Source organism: Eublepharis macularius, chromosome 3 (genome assembly GCF_028583425.1).
Source record: "Eublepharis macularius isolate TG4126 chromosome 3, MPM_Emac_v1.0, whole genome shotgun sequence".
NCBI lineage: Eukaryota > Metazoa > Chordata > Lepidosauria > Squamata > Eublepharidae > Eublepharis > Eublepharis macularius.
Window position 1 is genome coordinate 129343331 of NC_072792.1, and position 23303 is coordinate 129366633.

General features: G+C 41.2%; 1 protein-coding gene across 2 annotated transcripts in view; it reads right to left on the minus strand.

Moving 5' to 3' along the window:
• Positions 1 to 1843: 1843 nt before the first annotated feature.
• EPHA6 (EPH receptor A6) overlaps positions 1844 to 23303 on the minus strand; it is a 785056-nt gene continuing 763596 nt past the window's right edge. For both annotated transcript variants that reach the window (XM_054973550.1, XM_054973551.1), the window contains exons 15-18: positions 17394 to 17543; positions 7925 to 8118; positions 6330 to 6479; positions 1844 to 1958 (exon numbers count right to left, since the gene is read on the minus strand). In XM_054973550.1, coding sequence (XP_054829525.1) covers positions 1844 to 1958; positions 6330 to 6479; positions 7925 to 8118; positions 17394 to 17543 — 609 coding nt within the window. The remainder of the gene's footprint in view (positions 1959 to 6329; positions 6480 to 7924; positions 8119 to 17393; positions 17544 to 23303) is intronic.

Consider the following 23303-nt stretch of genomic DNA (forward strand, 5'->3'; position numbering starts at 1 on the left):
ACACACCCATTTACAATGAAATCATAGCTATATGAGGAAAAATTTTTCACAGATCAGTGTAGCAAGCCAACTGTTACTGTTTACTGAAACTAAACAAGAGCCTTTCAAGACCTTCTTGCTCCGTCTGAAAAAGATGCCTTTTTCAGAATCTCAAGGTAAATTAAACAAGAAATTATTGCATGGTTCCTCTTAAATCACCCGTTTTAGCAATCATCCACATCTACCTTAAAGTGTAAATGAGAAATGCTCAAGAATAGTGTTACTTCACTTCAGCTATTAATGCACTATGCTGTCTGTCCCTACATGTGACATATGTGTAACTGAGCATGGCTTTCAGAGCATGCAGATGTGCTCAGTTCTAGTACACAGTAGCACATATCCCATGCAGAGTTTGGAAGATATAGCCCAATCAATCTATGAAAGTTTTGTAGAAGTACAGATATTTTTAGAGCATTTTCTTTATTATATGGCTATTAAAGATTATAACTGGAAGGACTAACTTATCTAAGATGGCTGAGATAATGAGCACCACCAAACTGACTACTCTGATTTTCGTATATCTGTTTTATTTTCTCTAATGGTCAACATTTTTGTATACTGCTATTTTATCTTTCTTGTAGAACCTAGTACATTGTACTGATCAAGTTATATTAATGTAATTGGCCTGGAATGGATAGTAACATGATTCTATGCAAATAGAGAGTGACGTCATCAGTAAAAATCTCTTCCATTTGTACTGATTGGAAATCCTGATGAACAAAGCAAGGGAAAACCCTACAAAACCGAAAAGATATTGGAATAAAACTGACATTTGGAAAAATGTCTGATGATTTGTTTTCAAATAACAAACAGAATGGCTGGCCTACAGAAACATGCCATAATAAAACTACTACATTCAATGAAGAATTTCCTTGTTCACAAGTAGCAAATGCTTGTGGTTTTGCAGCATAAGTATCAAATGCATAGCTGCATTGTACAGAATAGCTGACAACTATCATGTATATTGCATGTTTCTTAAAACAACTTTCCAGGGATAATTCAGTATACAGTAGAGGCATATAGTGATGTTTAAAACAGAGAAATAAAACGAGCCAATATTATATTAATTTTGCAAGTAATTCTAAACCATAAAAGGTTTTTAAAAAGACTCTTAGATGTCCAAGCAAATAAATCTAAACACATAGTATCACAAAAAATGTGATAACCCATCATTCTCTCTAATCATCCGGTTCAGTCTGTGCACACGAACCAAGTATTCACTATAAATAGTCATCGGTCATTTTGGCCAAGAATTCTAAAACCTTCCATACCAGCAATTCAACTAGTACAAAGTAAATGTAACAATACAACCCAAACATTTGTTATTTAGTTAACAATAAAATAAAGATTTATGTCAAACTCTTTTTCTTGATTGCACGCTTTATATTGGAAGCTAAATGGTCACCAAACATGAAATGACATTTTTTTAAAAAACTCTACCATCAAACTCTACTATATCAAGAAGGTAGCCACTCCAAGCCGAGAAGGCTTTTTTACAGAAGTCAGGAAAAAATTTCCAGAGACTTTACTGTTATATAGAGCTGTACATCCATGCTGAGCTATTCACTAGTGTGCAGCGACAGTCTTGCAGTGAACCAGGATGTTCTTGGTAGCAATTAACTGAGGGAGAAACTGTGGAGTGAGATTAAAAATTCCAAGCTGGAAGTATTAACGTAAACATTATGTGTTTCCTGTATGATTAAGAGGTTGCAGTTCTTGAAGCTGGGAAGAGCAGAAAGAAAGTATGAGAGTGTTTCCCATTTTAGTAATGCTGAGGCACAAAACACAGTCGTTTCTAGAACTTTCATACATGAAATCCTTTTTCTTGTATGTGCATCATGTGTAATCGCAAAGTCTGTAAACTGCTCACTATTCGTCTCTGGTGTCCAATAAGTACAACACCAATTCTTCTAATGTCACTATAAAACAAAAAAGAAGTTTAAGAATTACTCTGGCAGGCAATAGGTACAGTACATCATAAACATAGAAACTAAATTATTCCATGTTTGTTAGCCATATCTTGAAAAGCTAACAAATATTTTGGAAGGTTGTTTAAAATTGTTAAGGAAAGAGGTGCATTACCAACTGTGAAAATGAAAACACCAAGGAAAAAATAAAGAATCCAACTGAACAACCACCTGGTTTGACTAAGCACATTTGACTAAGCACATTTTTGTGGATTGTGCCTGCAGTTTAACGTGGAACAAACGAACAGATGAACGAACAAAGGAACAAACAAACAAACGGTAAAGAAAATGGCTTTTCTGTTCAAACCATCTTAAAATCTTTTATTCAGGAGAAAGGTCTACGTTTACAGAGCTTGCTAGCAGACCAGTACACAATGACAGAGATAAGAGCTCATTAGCAGAGCTTCCATGGCACAACTTTGTACCAATTAACATTCCTGAGCACTAAGCGTTATCTCAAACCTGTGGGAAAGGGGATGACCCAAGTCTGCAGATTGGTTTAGTTTCTGCCCACTCATGTGTTCACAGGGCCGGCGCGTCCATTGAGGCCAGGTAGGCAGTGGCCTCAGGGTGCGAGGTGCTAGAGGGGGCACTGGAGGGGGCGCGGGGGGTGGGAGCACGCACCACGGAGCTGCAGCCTCCTAGCCCTCCCTCCCCGCACCACCGCCGCCAGCATACGCCCCCGGCTGGGTGTAGCAGCGGCGCAGGGCAACCGAGTGGGAGAGCTGGGAGGCCACCCGCATGCCATCCCAGGTGCCCGCTGCAGCAATTGTGTCAGTGCTGCGCATGTGCCCGTGATGACATCACACATGACATCATCACGCAGGCCGGTGCATGTGCATGTGCATGTGTGTGCGCATGCGCATGCAGGTGCCTGGCCTGCTGGCCCGCTGTGACCGCCAAAAACCCTGGCGCCACTGCTGCATGTTCATACTAGCAGGCAACAGTGACAATTCTTGGGGTTCTGATTGGCTAAACATGCCTGGGCTGACTGCAAGAGGCTAGAGGCTAAGAGAGAGAAACTAGTCTCCCTTTGAAAGATGGTTGTTCCCTGGCAACCATCCTTTTGTCTGCTGTAATGGATCTAAAACTTAAGGTCCTGCTTGTCTCTATGAAGGAGAATCTGAGGTAATTTGCACCTAAACCTCAAGAGGCTGTAGCCAGTGTCTTGACCCTGAACCACCAACCAGGTAAAACTTTGCTGAGAAACTCTTCTTGCAAGTTACCCTTGCAAGGTAAACCTTCTGATTAATTCCCTGATAGGCTGGGAGATTTGTCCTTTTACTCCTGTGCTTTGAGATAGACAAAAAGGACTGGTGCCATTTAACCACAGCTAATGTGACAGCAGTCTCTCATTGGCACTTTTGTAAATTCTGTTGAATAAAGATGCAGGAGGCAGGCGTGCATTCACCTTGGTCTAAGGTTAAGGCAAGCAGTGCCCCTGCCATCTTTGACATAAAGAAACAAACAAACAAACAGACAGACAGACAAACAGAACAGAGTAAAGGAATTTTAGAGCAGTCAAGTAATTAAATATGTGCTATATGTGAACTTATGGCTCTCTTTCTCTTCTTCTGTCTCCAAGCAGAATGAGTGGGAAAACAGGGTGAGAAAACATAGTGCTACATTTCTATCCAAGTGCTGGCTCTCCCCATTTTCCAGGCAATAACCAGTCCGGGTGGTATTATTTTTTAAGAAAATCCATCTGTGGCTTTGTGAAGAGATTAGGAAGATAGATATTTACTGTTGATTGTAGATGTTTACCTTTACCATAGAGTTTTGAGGAAATCCTAGAGCATCCTGCAATGCAGTGATGTCACTTCTGGTTACAACCGGATATGATGTCACAGCATTGTGGGATGCCATTTCAGTGATTCTCTGCTGCCCTACGAGTCAGAGAAGAACTATCTAGATTTTCAGCTACAGGAACATTAAAACATGAGCAAATATACGGAGGACCCCATTCAGAGACACAGTCCTAAGAAACCACTGTATATAAAGTATACATTTAATATATCAGTGAAAGTGCAAAGTGCAAGAAAATCCCAATCAATATCATAGTTCTTGATAATTGTTCAAAGCTCACTAACCACAATATAACCAATGCCTAATAACAGTGTTCACAATCAGACAATGTCCCAATTACTGTAAATAAATTGTCGCTGAAGAAACAACGCTGGTGAGTTTCACAGTTCCTTCAACATAACCATTCGATGATCCGTTTTTTTCTTTCCTTTTCTCTGCAGGCAAACTCCCGTCGGCATTTGATGGTGGGAGGACACGCTCTGGGAGAGCTAAAGATGGGAAAACCCTCTCCCGGGCTGTTGGCAATGTGTGCGGCAGCCTTATCACTGCCCATTTTGCATTGCTTTTTCAAGCCTCATCATGACTGCATCATCAATGACAAGATCCTCTTAACAGGCAAAGGTATTCATTCAAAGGTTAATTTCCCAATGTCAGGGAAGGGAAGTGGGGAAAGTGAGGCGTTGAGGCCACAGAGGATTGGTATGAATCCCATCATAAGTCTTTCAGGTGTGAAACAGATTAGTTTGTGGATGATCAGAAAGGTCAGAGGTTCCAGAAGCTTTTGGGACTGAACCATAACAAATTTATATTTTTCAAGAGCCAATCCACGGACAAGCCAAAATTGCTTTTTGAGAGCCTAACTACATGTGACACTATCCTCAAATATGGTTGCAGGAAATTGGAAAAGCCAAGTCCTTATGACAACTCATGTGGATGTATTGATGCAGGTGTAAGCAACACTTTTCCTCCAACAGGAAGAAAAAAAGAAAGCAATGATTCGGGAGGGAGGAAGGAAGGAAGGAAGGAAGGAAGGAAGGAAGGAAGGAAGGAAGGAAGTTGTCAAACATGTCCCCCTCCCTCACAAAAGCATCATATAACGGGGGCAGGGGAAAAGGGAAGAACACTTGGAGAGGGAACAACAGTGGTGGTGTTTTCCATGAATACATCCTGTCTTACTCCACCACTAGAGAATTCCTCACCTCTTATCTTCCCCCTCCCCCTTTCCTCCTGCCATTCAGTGAAATGCTTTTCTGGGAGGAAATAGCCTGCATACTGATGATTTTCATCTCTTTCTTTCCTGTCTCATCTTGTACATAGTTTCAAAGCTGCCTACTTCCTTGTTTTCAAGTGCCAGGATCACGGCCTCCTTTTTTGTCCCTGCCAAAGGAAAATGGCTCTTCCTTCAGTTTGCCATCCACATTAGCCATGGACATGGCTTTTCTGAGTTTCCTGCAACTATATGCAATGACTGTGTCACATGTTCTTAGGCTCCCAGTTCAGCACTCGTGCAGAGTAAAAAGCTTTGGAAGCCTACTCAATTCACTGTGGGCTATTTCATAAGTATAATGTAGCAGTGAACCTGGATTTCAAATCTAGATTTGCTACTGCATGCACACTCAATAGGGAGCTGGAGCCAACTCTGATCCTTTGAAGAATGTACCTATTTTATGTACCAGTTTGTCACATTCACACTTTTCATCTATAGATATTCACTTTAAAAGGTAATGTGTGAAGAGCCCACAATATGATTTACTGCAACTTTTCAAACACAAAGGTCACTTTTGCATATTACAAATGAACAAAGAGATATGCAGAAATTATTCACATTTAAAAAAATTTATTCTAGTGTAATATTAAGTTGTTGATTTTTCTGAGTACGAGAGGTACGAATATCCTGTAGCTTATCTGTCTCACCATAAGATTTCTTTCCGGTATTAAAGTAAAACCATGAAACGACATGCCCAATTCACACATGTATTTCTTCTTTTTGCTTCATTGTAATAGCCACAAGTTTCTAAAGTGAAGCTGCTGCTGCTGCTCAGTTGCTTTAACCAAGACAGGACAACGATGACAAACCATAAATGAGCATTAATGGAAAAAACAGATTCTCACCTCTGTCTGAATTCTGACTCCAGTTTGTGGAATCATAGAGCTGCTTTGCAACTGGATAAGGATCGCCCCGCCCCCCCAAATCAACACGCAGCTCATTTTGTGCAATTTGCTATTACTCCATCCCAATACATTTCAGTGTTATTATAATGAAAACTATGTTTCAAAAACAACAATAAACCTAATTCTGCTTCTATTGCAATCTATGTCTTATTTTGATGGAATGGGGTTAAGGAGCAGCTGCCAGCGGCAGAAGTATAGGGTTTGCTTACAGAACAAAAATGTTTGCCTTATTGGATTTCCATAGGCCTAAGGAAGTGAAGGCTGAAGAAGTGTCTCTTATTTCAAAGGGGAGGGGAGGGATGCCAACAGGTCTTTTTCAATCAGATGATATAAATATTTACTTACTCAATATTCATTCTTGAAACAAGATCCATAGATGTATACCCTGCTGCCATGAAGTTATTTTTGTATTGGCCCATTTTTATTGAGTCCAGCCAATCACTGACTGATACAAAGAAAGGGTATTCAGGGACTTCACCAGGTGAATCTGGCATTCTTCAGGGGGGAAAATGAAAATGTAAAACATGTAAATTTAGAGACATATTTGTGGTGTATAATAAAAAATGAATCAGATAAATCAAGCAATAAAGGTCACATTTATGAACTGCAAGCTCCAGGCCTTAATGGAAGCAGATCTTAACAACATTCCTAAAACAGCCTTCTATGATGCCCCAAAAGATCAGGTGACCCTCATGAAAAAAGTCATGCAACATGGCTGGCTGCAGTAAGGAGGGAGAAATGACAAAATACCCTTTCTGCCAGTGTCCCTTCTGTTAAACCAAACCAACAGTGGAAAACCACACCTAAGGGACACTAATGAACATGTAGAGATGTAATGAATTATAGAAATTTTAAATATTTTTATAAGTATTTTTGTGATAGAAATTTTAAAGTGACTTTGTGCATATAATATTAATAAATACATATAAATACGTAAGTTACTGTCTTATACAAAATACAATTCATTACAAACTTTGCTATGAAATGCAAGGATATACAATGAAACATTTAAAAGGCAACCGGCCAAGTAACAAAGCTCATCATGTCAATACCACAGCTTAGGTGTGGTTTTCCACTGTTGGTTTGGTTGCTAGTTCTAAGGGAGCTTCTGTTTGTTTCTTCGCAGCATCCCTTCTCCTGGCAAAAGGGCTTCTGATGGTGGAATAGGGAGTGAGAGAGTTATTTCTGTCCAATTCATTCTTTTGGTCTCTGTACCACATGCCATTTTGTCCACAAGTGTCCAAAAGTGACAATGGCACTTTGAGAATCACATGGGAAGGAAAAGGACCATTTACATATCACAGAACCAGACACTAGTCATATTTTCAACAAGTATTTGGTTTTTTAAAAAAATAAATCAACCATTATTTCATATATAGAATTATTTTCAGCTTCAGTTTTTTTAAAAATAAAGATCTAACTAGAATAAAATGAAAACTTTCCACTTGTAAATAATTCAGAGATGAGTCTCTCTGGAGTTGTAATCCTTCATACAACTTTGTATATGTAACACCAAAAGAAATAAATAAAATATGAATATGCATGCCTGTGATTGATTGATTGCTATTAGTATCATAGTTCTACTACAGGTTTTTTTAGGATAAAAAGAATGACACAGGATGATACATTTTCTTTGGCTAACAGATGACAAAGAAGAGAAATATTAATTCTGAGTATCCATGGCTGTTTTGCTTCTTCTTTTCTGTAGTTTCTTATTACTTGTATTGTGCAGCTGGATGTCCTCTTCTTTTTTTATTATGAAAGGTATAAAGTGAAAAGGTAACTTCTTGCCAATGTTTTAGCCAAATCTGGTGTTTTTGCTGCTGGAAATCCATGATGGCTATTTCCATAATCACATCAGCACAATATCCACCTGCCATGATAACATTTTGCTATTTGCTGGGATGATGGTTAAAAAAATACATTAAGGTAAGACTTACACAAGTATATCCTCCACAAGAGTATGAAGAGAGCTGGGGTTGCGTATCAGTTTGTCTAGGAAGCTGACAATGTCTGTGAACTTTGGCCGGTGGTTTCTTTCTTTTTGCCAGCAATGAAGCATGAGTTGATGAAGAGAAGCGGGGCAGCCCATGGGAGCCGGAAGCCTGTAACCTTCCTCTATGGACAGTATGACCTATAGAAATTTTTTAAAAAACCCTCAGAATGAGGAAAGATGATGTGGTTCATTTCTGTATGGAAAATAAAGCTAGGAATACAGACTCAATGGCTAATGTCCTGGATTTAGCCCTGAACTGACATGGAACCCATTAAGACTTAGTAACTGGTCTACAACAGGACTTGAGGTCACAGTTTTCCTTGGATAAAACAATTGCCATGTATAAAAATACAGCTGAGTGATGATATGAGAACTGTATAGTGCCCTGAATGCTGCTGCTGACCATACTGTGGAAAACAGAATTATAATACAGATGATTCATAAACAATTATCCTGATCTCAATTGACTGTATTTCTAAATAGGCCTAATTAGTTCTATAACCTAAGCCTGAAACCTTAGAACAATGTGATTTCAATGCAAATCACTCCAGAGCTATTCCAATGATATGTCTGAATCCACCAGTATAACATCAAGCAGAATCCATCAGTCTCCTGCTGCACTGGGATGAATATCAAACAATATATGTGATTGTTATGTCACAATAAGTCACAATTCCCTGTGAAGTCTGTACTTAGGACTAAGTTTAAGTCCTTGTCTTCAAGCTATGTCTAATAATTAAAGAATATTGGATATGGAATTTTTAAAAAATCAAGGAGGTTTTTTTTTAGTGATTAATGTTACGGCTGTCTTATCTTTGCTTCCAAATAAGAAAAATCAGTATTTAGTTCCACCTGTTGGTTATACTCCATTCAATATTCCTTTTGTTTCCTATAATAATGTATCCATGTTCTGTGATGGAGAACACCCTTTTGTTTGCATTTTAATAAATTTACAGTCTATAATGTAAAATTGATCTAAAAATGCTACAGGCTCTTGCATACTTTATCACATTCCAGAAGAGAGTACAGTGCCTCAGGGAAACTGCCCTGCATACGCTGTCTCTTGAAAACCCCAATACATTTCTCCACAGGCTAAGACAGGCTAAATGTTAAAGCAAGTGGTGATAGTTGTGTCATAGGTTTCTTTTCCTGAACTCATCTGTTTTTGACAACACACTTGGAAAGCCAACTTCAAAGGATGCTTGTCCATTGGCTGGTTTGAATTTGTAAACTCCAGCTTTAAATAATCCACAAGGAAAATTATACCCATAAATAGCAATAATTTGAAAAGTAAGCTTTTCCTAAATAGGGATTAACACCCTGTTTCCACTGTATTTCCTATAGAGACCGGTCTTTCATTTAAGAATAAAACACCAATGCTGTGAAAACCTTTTATTTTCCTTTATGAGTTGCCTGTTTTGTTGGTGTCTTCTGTCTCTGTATTTTGCCAGTCAGATCACACTACCCCCCCCCTTTTTTTTGGGTTAAATGTACTAGCTTGGTATAACACCACAGCGCAAAAACATATCTTATGCTGCTGTTGGGAGGTTGAAGGTTGGGAGGAAAACAATATGATGCGTTCAGACTAGGATTAGGGCTGTGCGCTTCGGCGGGGCCCTTTAAACATCATCCCACCCCCACCTACCTTGTTGGTGGCAGCCGCCACCTGAGCCTGTGGGGCATTGGGGAACACCGGAGCTGCCTCCTCCTGCCCTTCCTGCTCCTCAAATGGCCGCGGCGTGCCGGCACCGTAGCGGCCATTTGAGGGGCAGGAAGGGCCGGAGAAGGCAGCTCCAGCCTTCCCCAATGCCCCGGAGGCTCAGGCGGTGGCAGCAGCATGAGGCTGCTGCGACGGCCTGAAGCCTTCAGGCCATTGCAGCCTCGTGCCACTGCCATGGCGGTGGCGGCAGCCCGCAGCATAGCTGACCCTCCCACCAGGTAACGTAAGTGGATGGGGGTGGAGGGGTTCCCCAGGAGGGTGGGGGGTGGAAAGGTTGCCCCAGGGGTGGGGGGTTAGGGGTGGGGGAGTTGCCCCCCTTGCTTCAGTATGCTCTGAATATTTACGGAGCATACTGAAGCGAGTAAAGTACCTTAATTCCGAAGCAGCTTGCCGCTTTGGAATTAAAGTATTTCCAAAATTTTTTCCTGCTTTGGGTAAACCCGAAGTGGGAAACCCGAATCAACCCCCTCCTGCACACCCCTATCTAGGACTGGGGAGACTCTACTTGGCCACCAAGCTCATTGGCAGATCTTGGACCAGTTATTCTCTCTGTTTTACCTGATTTAAAAAGATATTTTGAAAGATGACAAAATTATGTATGCTGCCCTAAATTTCTCAGAGGATGGCTCTTGGGTATGTTCTTCCAGGTTTGTTATCTCTGGGCAAATATCTGCTGTAAAATCTAGAGGAGAGAATTTGTAGTCAAAACTTGCACAACCTTATATAAAAATGGATAATTAAGATTCCTCTGGTGAATGATAGTGACAGTGTTTCTGCAGAATTCCTTCATACTTGTCGTTGAATTATGCATTCTTCACCAAACTACTTTACTTTTACCACTTTTATCTCTTCATCAGCATCGTAGTTTCCACAGAAAGTTCAACAGCCTAGCTAATGTTTATTAATTAAGCAATAAGACATAAAAGGCAATGCAACAGTCACAATTAATGGACATGTATAGTGCCTGCCAAACAAGTGTGCATTAATTGGCACTAGCACAAATTTGAATGAGTACAATAATAAAACAGTTATCTACTTGATTGAGTAACATTTCTTATACTAGAGTAATAAAATGAATATTAAAAAATCAATCAGCATCCTAATGACTAAAAGGTACGCTCCATATTTTCAAGACACAGTGAGTTAAATGTAATATGAAATCCTCGTTCACATGGGCTTGGCCCAAGAAGAATGTAAACAGCTTAGTTATTGAATTATTTGGAAAAAGGCTTTATTTTAAGATTTCATTTCTTGTGAACTGCAATGCTAAATTTTGACATGTTAACCATTTATAATGATGTAATCATAAGAACATAAGAGTAGCCATAATGGTCAAACTAATGATCCACATAATTCATACGTTTGCCATTTACTCTGTCCTTGGCTTCAATTCCATTCTTGAAAAATTTTGAAGCGTGTGTCTGGGGGAAGGGAATGGTCTGAAAATGGCCTCCATAGTGTTGCTCTAGGAATGTCTATATGTCTATGGTGTTTACTATAGAGATATGAGGAAATTCCTGACACCACTTTCCCAGACACTGCCTTCAAAATCTTCTAGCATTTGCTGAGGCAGTGCTGGCAACCTTACTAATCTAGTATTCTGTTTCCAATGGTAGCTAGTCAGGATCTAATTATACCTTACATTTTCCCCAGGTCAGTATTATGAGTTCTGTTCTAGGAATTTAAGCCTAGGCATGTGTGAGCCTGATTCTGATTGGGACTATGGCTCATGAGGAGAGGGGCCTCCAGCCCTTTCCAGACCTGAAATGGCCTCAGGGGACATGTACTGATAGAGTACACCTAATATTCTCTAATGGGTCTGTCATACCTCAGGTGGGGTGAGCCACCTTACGCTGCCACCACTCTGGGATTTAGGATCCCTTGGGAAGGCCCAGAGTACCCTCCCAACCCTTCTGACCTCCGTAGCTTGGCTAATAAACAGGTGTGAGGACCCAGCAGAGTAACAACAAACAAAAGGATTTATTTACAAGGAGGTCAGTTAATATCAAACAAACAAACAAACAAACAAGCAAACAAGGTGCCTTAGCAACAATAGATGGATGAAAGTAAAATAAACAAAAGGCCCTAGCGCGGCTGAACTCACTGTCCCTCTGTCTGCCAGGCCTGTCTTCTCACCCTACCTGGACAAGGGCCTCTCCCCCTAGCAGAAACCTCCTCTGGCCTGCTCCCTGGGAGAAAGAACACAGGCTTTTTTCCTCTCAGACTTATTCAGCACTAGCTTCCTGTGTTCTGATTGGCCAAAAAGGGCGCCAAAATGGCCCAGGAGTTCCTGGGCAGTGTAGGCAGGCCTACTCCCACTGCTAACAGGCTTCTGAGGCCTTGCTAGGCCTTCCCGGTACAGCCAGATCATGACACACACACCCCACCAGACCAAATCATGGGGTCCAGCCATCTGGATCCCCACTGATGCAGTCTGAAACCAGGCATCTGGGCTGTGCTCTGCCAACCTTTAAATCAACATTAATATTTTACAAATCAACACTAACATTTTCCATCAATCAGTGATAATAATGGAACCACATCCAATTACTCATTCTGGCAGGCCCTCCTGGACAAGGCATCTGCAACCCTTGTTCCCAGAACCTGCAATGTGCTTCACCCGGAAGTCAAAGTCTTGCATGGCCAGGCTCCACCACAGGAGTTTTGGATTGGTTAATTTGGCAGTCTGAAGCCACTGTAAGGGAGAGTGATCTGTTTGAAGCAAGAAATATCGGCCCCATAAGGATGTCCTGAACTTCCCCAAGGCATAAACAACAGCATAACACTCTCTCTCAGGGATTCCCTAGCCAGCTTCCCACTCAGTGAGCTTTTTACTCAGGAAAGCAACTGGATGTTGCTCCTGATCCGGCCCCTCCTGCAACAAAATGGCCCCCACCCCACGGTCAGAAGCATCAGTGATGAGGACAAAGGGTTTGTCAAAGTCTGGAACCCTCAAAACTGGTCCTGTCACCAGTGAGTTCTTCAGACTGTCAAAGGCGTGTTGGCATGCCTCTGTCCATTGCAGTTTCTCCGGCTTCTTCTTGCCTAGGAGATCAGTTAGTGGCAAGGCCAGTTTGCTGTAGTGAGGGACAAACTTTTGGTAGTAGCCAAGGAAAGACTGGAACTGAGCCTTGGTCTTGGGAACTGACCAATCCCAGATAGCCTCAACCTTGGCTTGCCCAGGAGAGACGGTACCCACCCCTAAATTGTGTCCCAAATAAGCTACTTGGTTCAAACCTATCTGGCACTTTTTGGCCTTTAAGGTAAATCCAACTTCTGTGATTCTCTCCAGCACCTGGGGAAGATGCTCCAAATGCTGCTCCCAGGTTTGAGAAAACACAGCCAGGTTGTCCAAATAGGCTGCAGCAAACCCTTCCAGCCCTCTCAAAAGTTAATTAGTACTCCCCTGGACGGTTGCTGGGGCATTTCTGAGCCCAAATGGAAGTACATTAAATTCATACAGCCCTTTGTGAGTCACAAAGGCAGACCATTCCTTGGCCTGCTCATCAAGCTCGAGCTGCCAGTAATCTCGAGTGAGGTCCAAGGTGGAGATGTACCTTGCTGGAGCCAACTAGTCAAGCAGGTTGTCAATGCAAGGCATATAGATCAGGGCTTGTTATCTTGTTTAGTTTCTGGTAGTCAACACAAAACTGGATCTCTCCATTCAGTTTACTCACAAGCACCACCAGCAATGCCCAGGCGCTTTTGGAAGGCCTGATGATTCCTGCTGTCAGCATCTCTTCTAGTTCCCTCTCGATGGTTTGCTGCTGGGTTTGGGGAACTCTGCGAGCTCTTTCAGCCACGGGTGGCTCATCTCCTGTGAAGATGGAATGTTTTGCAATCGCAGAGCGACCTGGTCGAGAGAATTGATCTGCAAACTCACCACACAGTCACCTAGCCTCTTCCCGCTGGTCCTTAGACAGTAAGGGAGAATAGGTAAGCTCTTCAACCCCACCATCACTGGCAAGTCCCACACACATGTCCTCAGAACTTCCAAATTCCTCTGTCAGCTCTGGGATAAGATGGCAAGCAATAACTTCCCGAGAATTTGCTTCAAGGAATTTGCATGATAAACCCGGGGAGGAAGGTCTATGTCTGGTGACTGAACTACATATTTCACCTCCCCCATGCAGTCCTTGATCTGGCAAGGTCCCTCCCAGGAAGCTTCCATTTTATTGCTCTTTATAGGCTTCAGCACCATAACTAAGTCACCAGCTTGGTAAACCTGCTCTCTGGCCTTTTTATCATACCAGGTTTTCTGTTTACCTTGGGTTTCTTGCAGCTGATTATGAGCTAGTGTTAAAGCTTCCTTTAGGTAGTTCTGAAGCTTGTCCACAAAGTCCAAAACATTAGTCTCTGGGGAAGGTAGGGAACCCTCCCAGTGGTGTTTCACCAGTTCCAAAAGTCCACGGACTTCCCTTCTATAGACCAGTTCAAACGGGGAGAATCCCAAGCTGGGGTGTGGAACTGCCCAGTAGCAAAAAGAAGGGGGTTGCCAGTCACAGGTAGAGGCTGAAGTGGGGCTTTACCCTTATCCAGGGCCCTCCCCACAGTCTGGCATACCTCGCAGGACTGGACAAACCTAGCCAAACATTCCAACCTTCATAGGTAATTGGTACCTGGGCGACAGGCATCACAATACCTTCTGTTTCATGCAGGAACCTTACCCTCCTTTCTTCTCCCGGGAGGAGGTACTTGGGATTGATAAGAAAGTGATGCACAGTAGTCAGGAGAGAAACAGTATCTCGCCAAGCAGCAACTTCACAGCCATCCGCCATGACCTTCTTCTGGTGGTGCTGGGGGATATACTCTGGATCAAATGCAGGAGAAGTAATCTGAGGCCTCTCTGGGATCATGTGGTGCCTGTCAGTCCTGGCTTTGGGGCACTTATTCTGAAAGTGGCCCAACTGGTTGCACGTAAAACACTGTGGCACCTTCTTCTCCACCGTGGGCGACTTCCCACCAGCACTTGGGAAAACAGGTTGCTGTTGCTGGGACGGCTGTCCTTTTTCCTCTGGCTGCTTTCTGGACCGGGGTGGGGACTTAGGAGACTCCCTCTTGTGCCAGTCCCGATGAATGCTGTACCTCTGCCCTCTGTAGGCTTCAGCCAGTCACTCTGCTCAGTGGCCTGCTTCTTGAAGGGTAGAAGGACTCTTGTCCACAAGTGGGCACCAAATGTGCTCAGGAAGAAGATTCAGGAACTGGTCAATGCACATCAGGGCCTTGACATCAGCCAGTGTCTTGGCTTCTGCAACTTCCACCCACAAGTCATAGGCTTTTCCCAGTCTGTGTATTAACTGTGGGTAGGACTCTTTACCTTCAAGCCTGATCTCTCTGAAGCGCTTTTGGGCCCCTTCCTTGGTGAATCCCACTCTCTATCTCTCACTCTTTGCTTGAACAGCTTGAAATCTGTTCTCTCTTTGCCTTCCATCTGGCCGGACACTGAAGCCAGGATGCCACTCAAGTGTGGTCTCAGCTTTTCCATGTACTGCTCTGGGGGACCTTGTAGTCAACACAGACTTGTTCAAAATTCTGCAGGAAGTCCCGATGTCCTCTCCTTCCTTGTACAAGGGGTACTTCCGACGGTCCTCTTTCACCGGGGCATCTGGAGGAGGCAGACCCTTTGCGAGCTCAGCCATCTCAAGCTCATGCCTCATTCTCTCTGTTTCTAGCTTCACTTTCTCTTTTTCCAGCTCTAAGTGAGCTTGGTTCTCAAGCTTCATTTTCTCTTTCTCACTCTCAAGCTTCATTTTCTCTAGCTCAAGGTCTGCCTGCTTAAGTTGTAGCTGAAGATGCAAGACCTCTTCACTCTGGGAATCCATTGTTCTAGCTGTCTCTTCCTTCTCAGACATGGGCCCAGCAGCCCTTGCTTGGGTCTTGCTTCTAGGAACAGGCGCGTCCTCTGATTTTGTCTTCCCAGTTTGGAGGAGCATGCACTACCTATTCTAGCCTCACTATCCAGTTGACCCAACAGCTAAAACATAAACAAAACCCCCTTTTACCACACCTTTACCAGACCTTTACTTGGCTGTGCAAGCACTTTCAGCAAATGTGGCTTCCTTAAGCCAAAAGCAAAAACAATATTTTTTTTCAAAGCCAAATGTCACTCTGCCTTACCAGGGTCCAAAATTAGTCCATCCCACTGCTACAGCCACCATGTCATGCCTCAGGTGGGGTGAGCCACCTTACGCTGCCACTACTCTGGGATTTAGGGTCCCTTAGGAAGGCCCAGAGTACCCTCCCAACCCTTCTGACCTCCGTAGCTTGGCCAATAAACAGGCGTGAGGACCCAGCACAACAAACAAAAGGATTTATTTACAAGTTAATATCAAACAAACAAACAAGCAAACAAGGTGCCTTAGCAACAATAGATGGATGAAAGTAGAATAAACAAAAGGCCCTAGCGCGGCTGAACTCACTGTCCCTCTGTCTGCCAGGCCTGTCTTCTCACTCTACCTGGATGAGGACCTCTCCCCCTAGCAGAAACCTCCTCTGGCCTGCTCCCTGGGAGAAAGAACATATGTTTTTTTCCTCCCAGACTTATATAGCACTAGCTTCCTGTGTTCTGATTGGCCAAAAAGGGTGCCAAAACAGCCCAGGGGCTCCTGCGCAGTGTAGGCAGGCCTACTCCCACTGCTAACAGGCTTCTGAGACCTTGCTAGGCCTTCCTGGCACAGCCAGATCATGACAGGGTCGAATAGTGCACCCACACATTTAAGGTGAGGAAAATGGCATGGGGTGAATGCTTAAGCCCCCTCTCCCCGCACACTGTTATCTCAATGCAGATTTGGCACATATGTGCCTGGGATTAAGCTCCTAGTATAGAACTCACAGCATATGTTAGATTATATGGACTCAGGGAGGACCCAGAGAAAGTATAAGGTGTAGCTAGATCCTAACTAGCTACTGTTAGAATACTGGAGATACTTGTATAAAAGTGCTCCTATAACAGGCTGTCTAAGAACATGCAATGCATTGTGGGTGTATTATCCCCACTTCCAAGCACTTCCATATTGTTTTTCTAACTAAATGGCAGATCATAAAGCTGTCACCAAACGATGGGTAGTAAGTGTTGAAGACAATGGAACATGAGAGCACTGATCTCATGCGTCATAACAAAAAGATAGTTTCATTAGTGGATCCCCCTTCATGCAATTAATTCCTTATTATATGCAAGTATGTATCTATCAACATAGAGTCATACTGGGTGAAGCAATGGATCTGGTGCAGCATGCACAAATCCTGTCATCCCTCTTTATCTTCAGAGCCATCATGTAAAGTAACTTTCACTCTCATGAACAAGGTATAGGATGATGTTTCCTCCAATGCCTTTTTCTGCTTTATGCCTTCCCAGTTAAATTACCCACTTTTCCATTCTTCTGGAATAAAGAGTACAGAGAATACTTGCACATTATCAGTTCAATTCTATGCATAGAACCATCTTAGACTGGAGTAACTCTTCATAGGATTGCACAGTTTACCTAATGTGGTTGCACAGAATTAAATATGTCCAATAATAACTGCAATGATTATGAATCTGATAACCCAGCTGAAAACGGTACGGCTATTCTAGTGTAAGAAATGCTAAAACAGCTCCCATTAATGTACAGATAATTAAGCAAGGAGAAACATAGAAAGAACAACCATTTTAAAGAACATTTATATAAACAGGTCCTGGGCTGGAAATACTTACATCTTGGTTAGACATCTCCCAATATGGCCTTTCCCCATAGGACATAACTTCCCACATGACAATCCCATAACTCCACGTATCGCTTGCTGAAGAGAACTTCCTGTAGGCTATAGCTTCAGGAGCTGTCCATCTTATGGGGATTTTTCCACCCTGGAAAACATTTGAGAAAATCCTGTTTATTGATCTCATTTTTAATCTAGGATTCTTCTGTTCCATGGGATAGATTTTAAAAATGTGATAAAATAAAATGGAGCATATCCATGGGCAGAAATATCAGCTTTCTCCTGTGATCTCATTTACTAATATGATGACACTGGAAGACTGAGATCATAACTGAGATCCAAAAGCATCTCAGTCATCTGAGGAATAAGTTTTTTACCATTCATATAGTTAATGAGACCACATTTTGTGAAATCTTTAATAACTTTCAAGTCACATCTGAATACTCTTCAAACCCAAACAGTAAGTGTACTAACTAAAGAAACAGAGCACATTGAACGGAGTGGAAATTATTAGCTTTAATAGTTACTGTTTTTAAGCTTTTCTTTTAAATATTTTCCTAAATCCTTTAATAAGTCTATCTTGTCACATAAACAAGCTGTGGTTTTGTACAGATATGTGAAATCACGTTGAAATTGAGGTGCATATAACAGGTTTGTTCAAAACACTGGCACTTTTTTTTGTATGTCTTAGAAAGTTAATATAGAAAAGAGAACATGTAAAAAGATAGCCATTTGGTCACTGTGCATAGCAGTGCCCTTTTCCAGAGATATAAGGAAAGACATACAAGCAGTTTATTGTGCCTGATTGTCTCACGTATGAGAGAGGAGAATGTTCAAGATGGCTTGGTGGTGGGGGGGCAACAAATGGGCAAAGGCCTTCAGTTGTAGATACTGAGCATGCCATGTTGTAAGTGAATGTGCCAGGTGGCATTTTGCAGCAATCTCTCTCAAGTGCAATCTGTTGACTAGTGCCTTGGATAAAATTTTGTGTCAGTATTTATTACAACAAATGTCACACCAACTTCTCCACAAAAATCAAGTGGGCTTTGTAAGGCATAGTTCAGATAGGGGGGGGGGCTGTTAGTGAATAAATATAATGGCAACAATTGAAAAACATTCTCTTCCAGTGGGAGCACTTCCTGTGGGAAGGCTTCTGATATGGTTAATTGATTTTATTTATTATACAACCATGAAATACCTAATATACTTCCTTGACTGGAGTACTACTTTCTATAGTTCTCAAACTTTACTAACACAGGAACCCCCAAGTCTTCTCCTTCTTTATCAAACACTCCTGACACTGGAAGCCCCATTTGGAAGAGTGTGTGGCAAACTACATATACCTAGGGAGACAATTTGCCAGCTCACAGTGGGAGACCTGGTGGTTGGGCCCTCCCTCCTGCCCTTGTTCCCACTGGCTGGCAACCCTAGGCATTTACAGTACTGTGACATAAGACAATCTCTTGTTACCCCTAATTGCTAAAGGAAATTGCATTGTAAATATCCACACAGACAATTCATCTCTGGTATAAGCCATTATATTTAAGGGAATGGGAAATTCTATTACTTAATTACTTCTGTAAAATAAAATTTTCTACAAAAAAATCTTTTACACTTCCTATAGAGCTATGTGAAAGACCTGAGTCTAATATCTGCTCATGAATAATAGAAGGATACATTTTCTTCAGCAGAACTCAAATATTTCCAGTTCTTGATGAAAGTAATAAGAAACTCTAGCTCTGCCAGGCACTTCATTCTGATAATATCGATAGTATGAAAATATTTATTCAACTCTATTGTATACAGAGTGCTCTATCACCACTTTAAAATAAATGTCCGTTAGATCACTATGTAGTGTCTAAAACTATTCAATCAAAATTGAACTCTAAAAGCAAGACTTGCATAAAGAAACTTTATTCCTCATACAAAGCTGTGCTGCATTTTATCTCATTTCTTAAATTTATAATGAGCTCAGGGAAATGCTAATTTTACCTTTCTCTTGCAATGCAGCAGTAATGATGCCATTCACATGCTTATGATATAGCCTGTTTTCATCAGCTGCCTCCAGAATTATTCTAGATTGCAGCTTAGAGACAAGATGTCACAGCATGCTGTCAGAATCCCCTTATCTAGTGAGAGCTGATTTGTTCAGAGCAACATATACTTTCAACAGGACCATCTATTGAGATGGAGCTAAAACACATACATGCTGGTCTGATAGGTTGGATACAGGGCTCACTGTCCTATAGATAAATGACAGCAATAAACCACAGATCATGCAAACTTCTAGAAAGTTCAAGAGGTCAGTTCCCAAAGTACAGTTCTAACATTTGCTGCACTGATGAAAACAATAATGGAAATATTCCTAGGACACAGAAGTTTCTCTATCCCACTGTTGGGTTCTCCCTTTTCAATTCAAGGGAAAAGGAATATTTTGTTTTCTTTCATGTGTCTAGCTCTATAATAGAAGCTAGAATCTGTCCCTAAATTGTACTCATGCTCTACTTTGTTGTATATTCTGAGTGTGTTAGCAGAAGGAAGGTTTGTATCCTGAAATTCATGCTACCCTAGTGTGAATTTGGGCTGAATTGGAAAGTGGGGTCTCATTCATATGGACACATAAATGGATCTATGAACACACATGATTGATGACACCTAGTTAAAATGTTATAATCCACCTGTAATATTAAACTGTAGAGTTTATTTTACCACTTCTGAATTCTACCACTGTATTCTCGCCTTATTTTGCTGCCAGATGTGGCCTTGATTAGCTATTCAAATGAAAATTACGTGTCACCAAAGATGCGTCGGTGAGCTCGCAGGACTACAGAGCTTATAGGGATCAGAGCAGTAGTGACAGGGATAAAGCAAGTATTAATTATGTTCAGATGATGAAACATATATATTTAGACACAGGAAGGAGGTAGAGCACTATGCATATTGACTTAATACACCTTACTTACATTCTACAGTTTCTTCAACTGTAATCCACTATTACAGTGAAGCTATAGTTTTCTCATACTTCCCCCTCATTAAAAGTTTTGGCTTACATTAGTGCATCATGATGAGAATATTACTGAAAAATAAATGTATATTATCAGTAGAGAGCTGGGGTTGGATTCCAATCTGCGAATGAAAGGAAGGCAAGTGATTTTTGCCAATTCCACCTCCCATTGCAGATGTCCAGTTTGAGTCTTTTGCTGTTCTTGAGCTTCCTCAGAATCTGTGTTTCAGGAAATGCTGCAGCAGGAAGAGGTAGGGAAGTTCTAGCCCATTAATGCTAGTGCCTTCAGTTAACAGAAATTATCATTGAGATTCAGCCCAGAGACTTTCAAATTGCCAATTTTGAGAAAGGATTAGCAGCATTTACTGTTTGAATCTCTTTTCAGAGTTGTCATAGAAAAAGTGTGTCTAGGTGTCACAGTAGAAAAGAGCAAGAGTCCAGTAGCACCTATAAGACTAACAAAATTTGTGGTAGAGTATGAGTTTTCGTGAGCTACAGCTCACTTCTTCAGATACAGCTAGAATGTGAGTCCATCTGTCCTTATATCTTGGAGAGTGAATTGATTACAGAAGCCGAATGATAATAGCCGGTGAATGACAAAGGCAGGCGTGATTGAATAGGGTGGGGTATACAGAGGGGTAGTGGATGTGGAGAAATTAACATTGGTAATGAGACAGGAAGCCTATGTCATGATTTAGTCCAGGTGGATGCATTGTCTTGAGCTTTGTTATCAGTTGCAGTTCAGCAGAGGAGCTTACTACAGCTCTGCTTACCTGGGAGAGTCATTCTCCTGGCTCAGTGATAGAAATGTGACCACATTTTAAATCTCTACTCTATTATCATTCTTACGTTATTACTATATTGGATTATGTTCTCTGCTACTGTAAATCATTGTATTCTGCAGAAGTCAGTAAAGACTGGTTTGATTTACGCCATCTGAAGAGCTAGGTAATATACTACCCTTTGCTACAATTCTGCATAGGTCTCACTTTTTTCAGTGCCTCGGGATGCCATAAATACAAACACATATACTAGATCTAGGATCAAGGTGTCTTTTCTCCTAAAAATCAGTCTCCCTGCAGCTTTCTATAGATGTATTATTCTTTGAGTAACACATTATTGGATCATCATGCCCTGACTATACATCAAATTAAATCATCATCTGTGGTGGTGATAACATGATGACAATGACATATTAGTATAATATGTCATCAGCATATCTTGCTCAGGAGACATTTAGTGTATTCTGTAATGTATTAGGTGCTACTTTAATGATGTATTGTGGAAAGTTCTAATCAGAAAATGAAGTTTAAGCAGTCTGCAGCATTACTTCATGCTATCCAGAGATAAGCAGACCTCAGGGATGCATTCATCTTACAATGCTTATGGTTTTCTGTCTGAAGGAATTGTCTTCTAGAATCTGGTAGTTGATGGGGATCATCACCTTTCTGGCAATCAGCAGTGTTAAAAATTCTTGAAGCAAGTTCATCTGGGCATGGCAAATTGCAGCCTAGGGGTTGCTTCCAGTTTAGAAAATAGCCCTTCTTTCCAGTATCCTTGTAACACAAAAGGGCGTGTTTCTGTTGAAACCAATGGTATTTAGGTGTCCAGCTTTGGTTGGCCCAGTGTATTTTATTTATTTGAATGTAGCGTTTATTGCTAGTAAATCCTGCATATTGGTGTTTTGCACAGAATGATAGTTTCATTATTCCTCAAATGTATCTATACAAAAAAGCAGAAAAGAGATGGAAATGCTTCTGCCTAAAACACAGAAAAGTTTTCCTCCTTTTCCTTTTGATTCAAAATGTTCCAAAGTATGTCAATAACTTCTTTCTTTTTGTATGTTAAGTGAACATCAGGTTAGATTACCACAAGTATTCCATTACAGACTCACAGGGAGGAACCTATAATGGATTTTAGTAAGGAATACTGCTCCTAGCATTCAGGCTACATGTAAATAAAATGTGTCCATCTGGCTAAATTATATCCAAATTGGTTTGACTGTTGTCGTGGGGTAAAGGCAATTGTCAATGATGAGATTATATGGACATTTTGCCTAATAGTCCAAGTGCAGTTTCTGTGGGGAAGACCTTCTGTGAGCTATAAAAGAAGCACATGTTTCTCCCTTTCTCCTCATTTCAGTAATCTCTGTTAATGTGTTGCCTACATTAAAAAGAATTGAATTTAAAGAATCTTTGGGATGCCAAGAAGTTGTATGAATATCTGCATGCAATTTCAGGTAGACAAATAGAGAGAAATATAATTTATTGATGTTCCTTACAGAATTCTTGCCTGCTCACACACAGATGGAATGTTAGATGTGGCTGTCAGATAAGAAAACTTGATGATTTGTAGGCTGAGGTCTCAAGTAAATTAAAATGAAATATCGTTGCCTAGTAAAGGCAATTCTATGATGAACAATGCAGTCCGAAGCAGAGTTACCGCAGCCTAAGGCCATTGATTTCAATGGCCTTAGACTAGAGTAACTCTTCTTAAGATTGCACTGCAAGTGTGAAAAGACTGGTTAATGTTGAGTGACATGCATAGCCTCATGTAGTTTCTTCTTCTTCATCTCTTCTAAAGCACTTTTAGGGTAGGATGTGATGGATATAGATTTGGAGGTTTTTTATATACTTATTTTTATATACTAAACCTATGCTTTTTCAGTATTACATGCTTTGCACTTTTTCTATGCTCAAGAGCCAAAGTAGTACTTGTAATGTAACCTGTAAGAATTTGACACTTGAAACAAGAAGACTTGAAACTCTGTAAGAACTGATATACTGCTTTTAGGGCTGCACTTATATTATATGTTATATTATTCTATAGATTCCAATAGAAATCAGTACCAGAGAGCCTTTTGTAGAAAACTGATTTGATGCAGCAAGCTGGTTTTGGCCACCT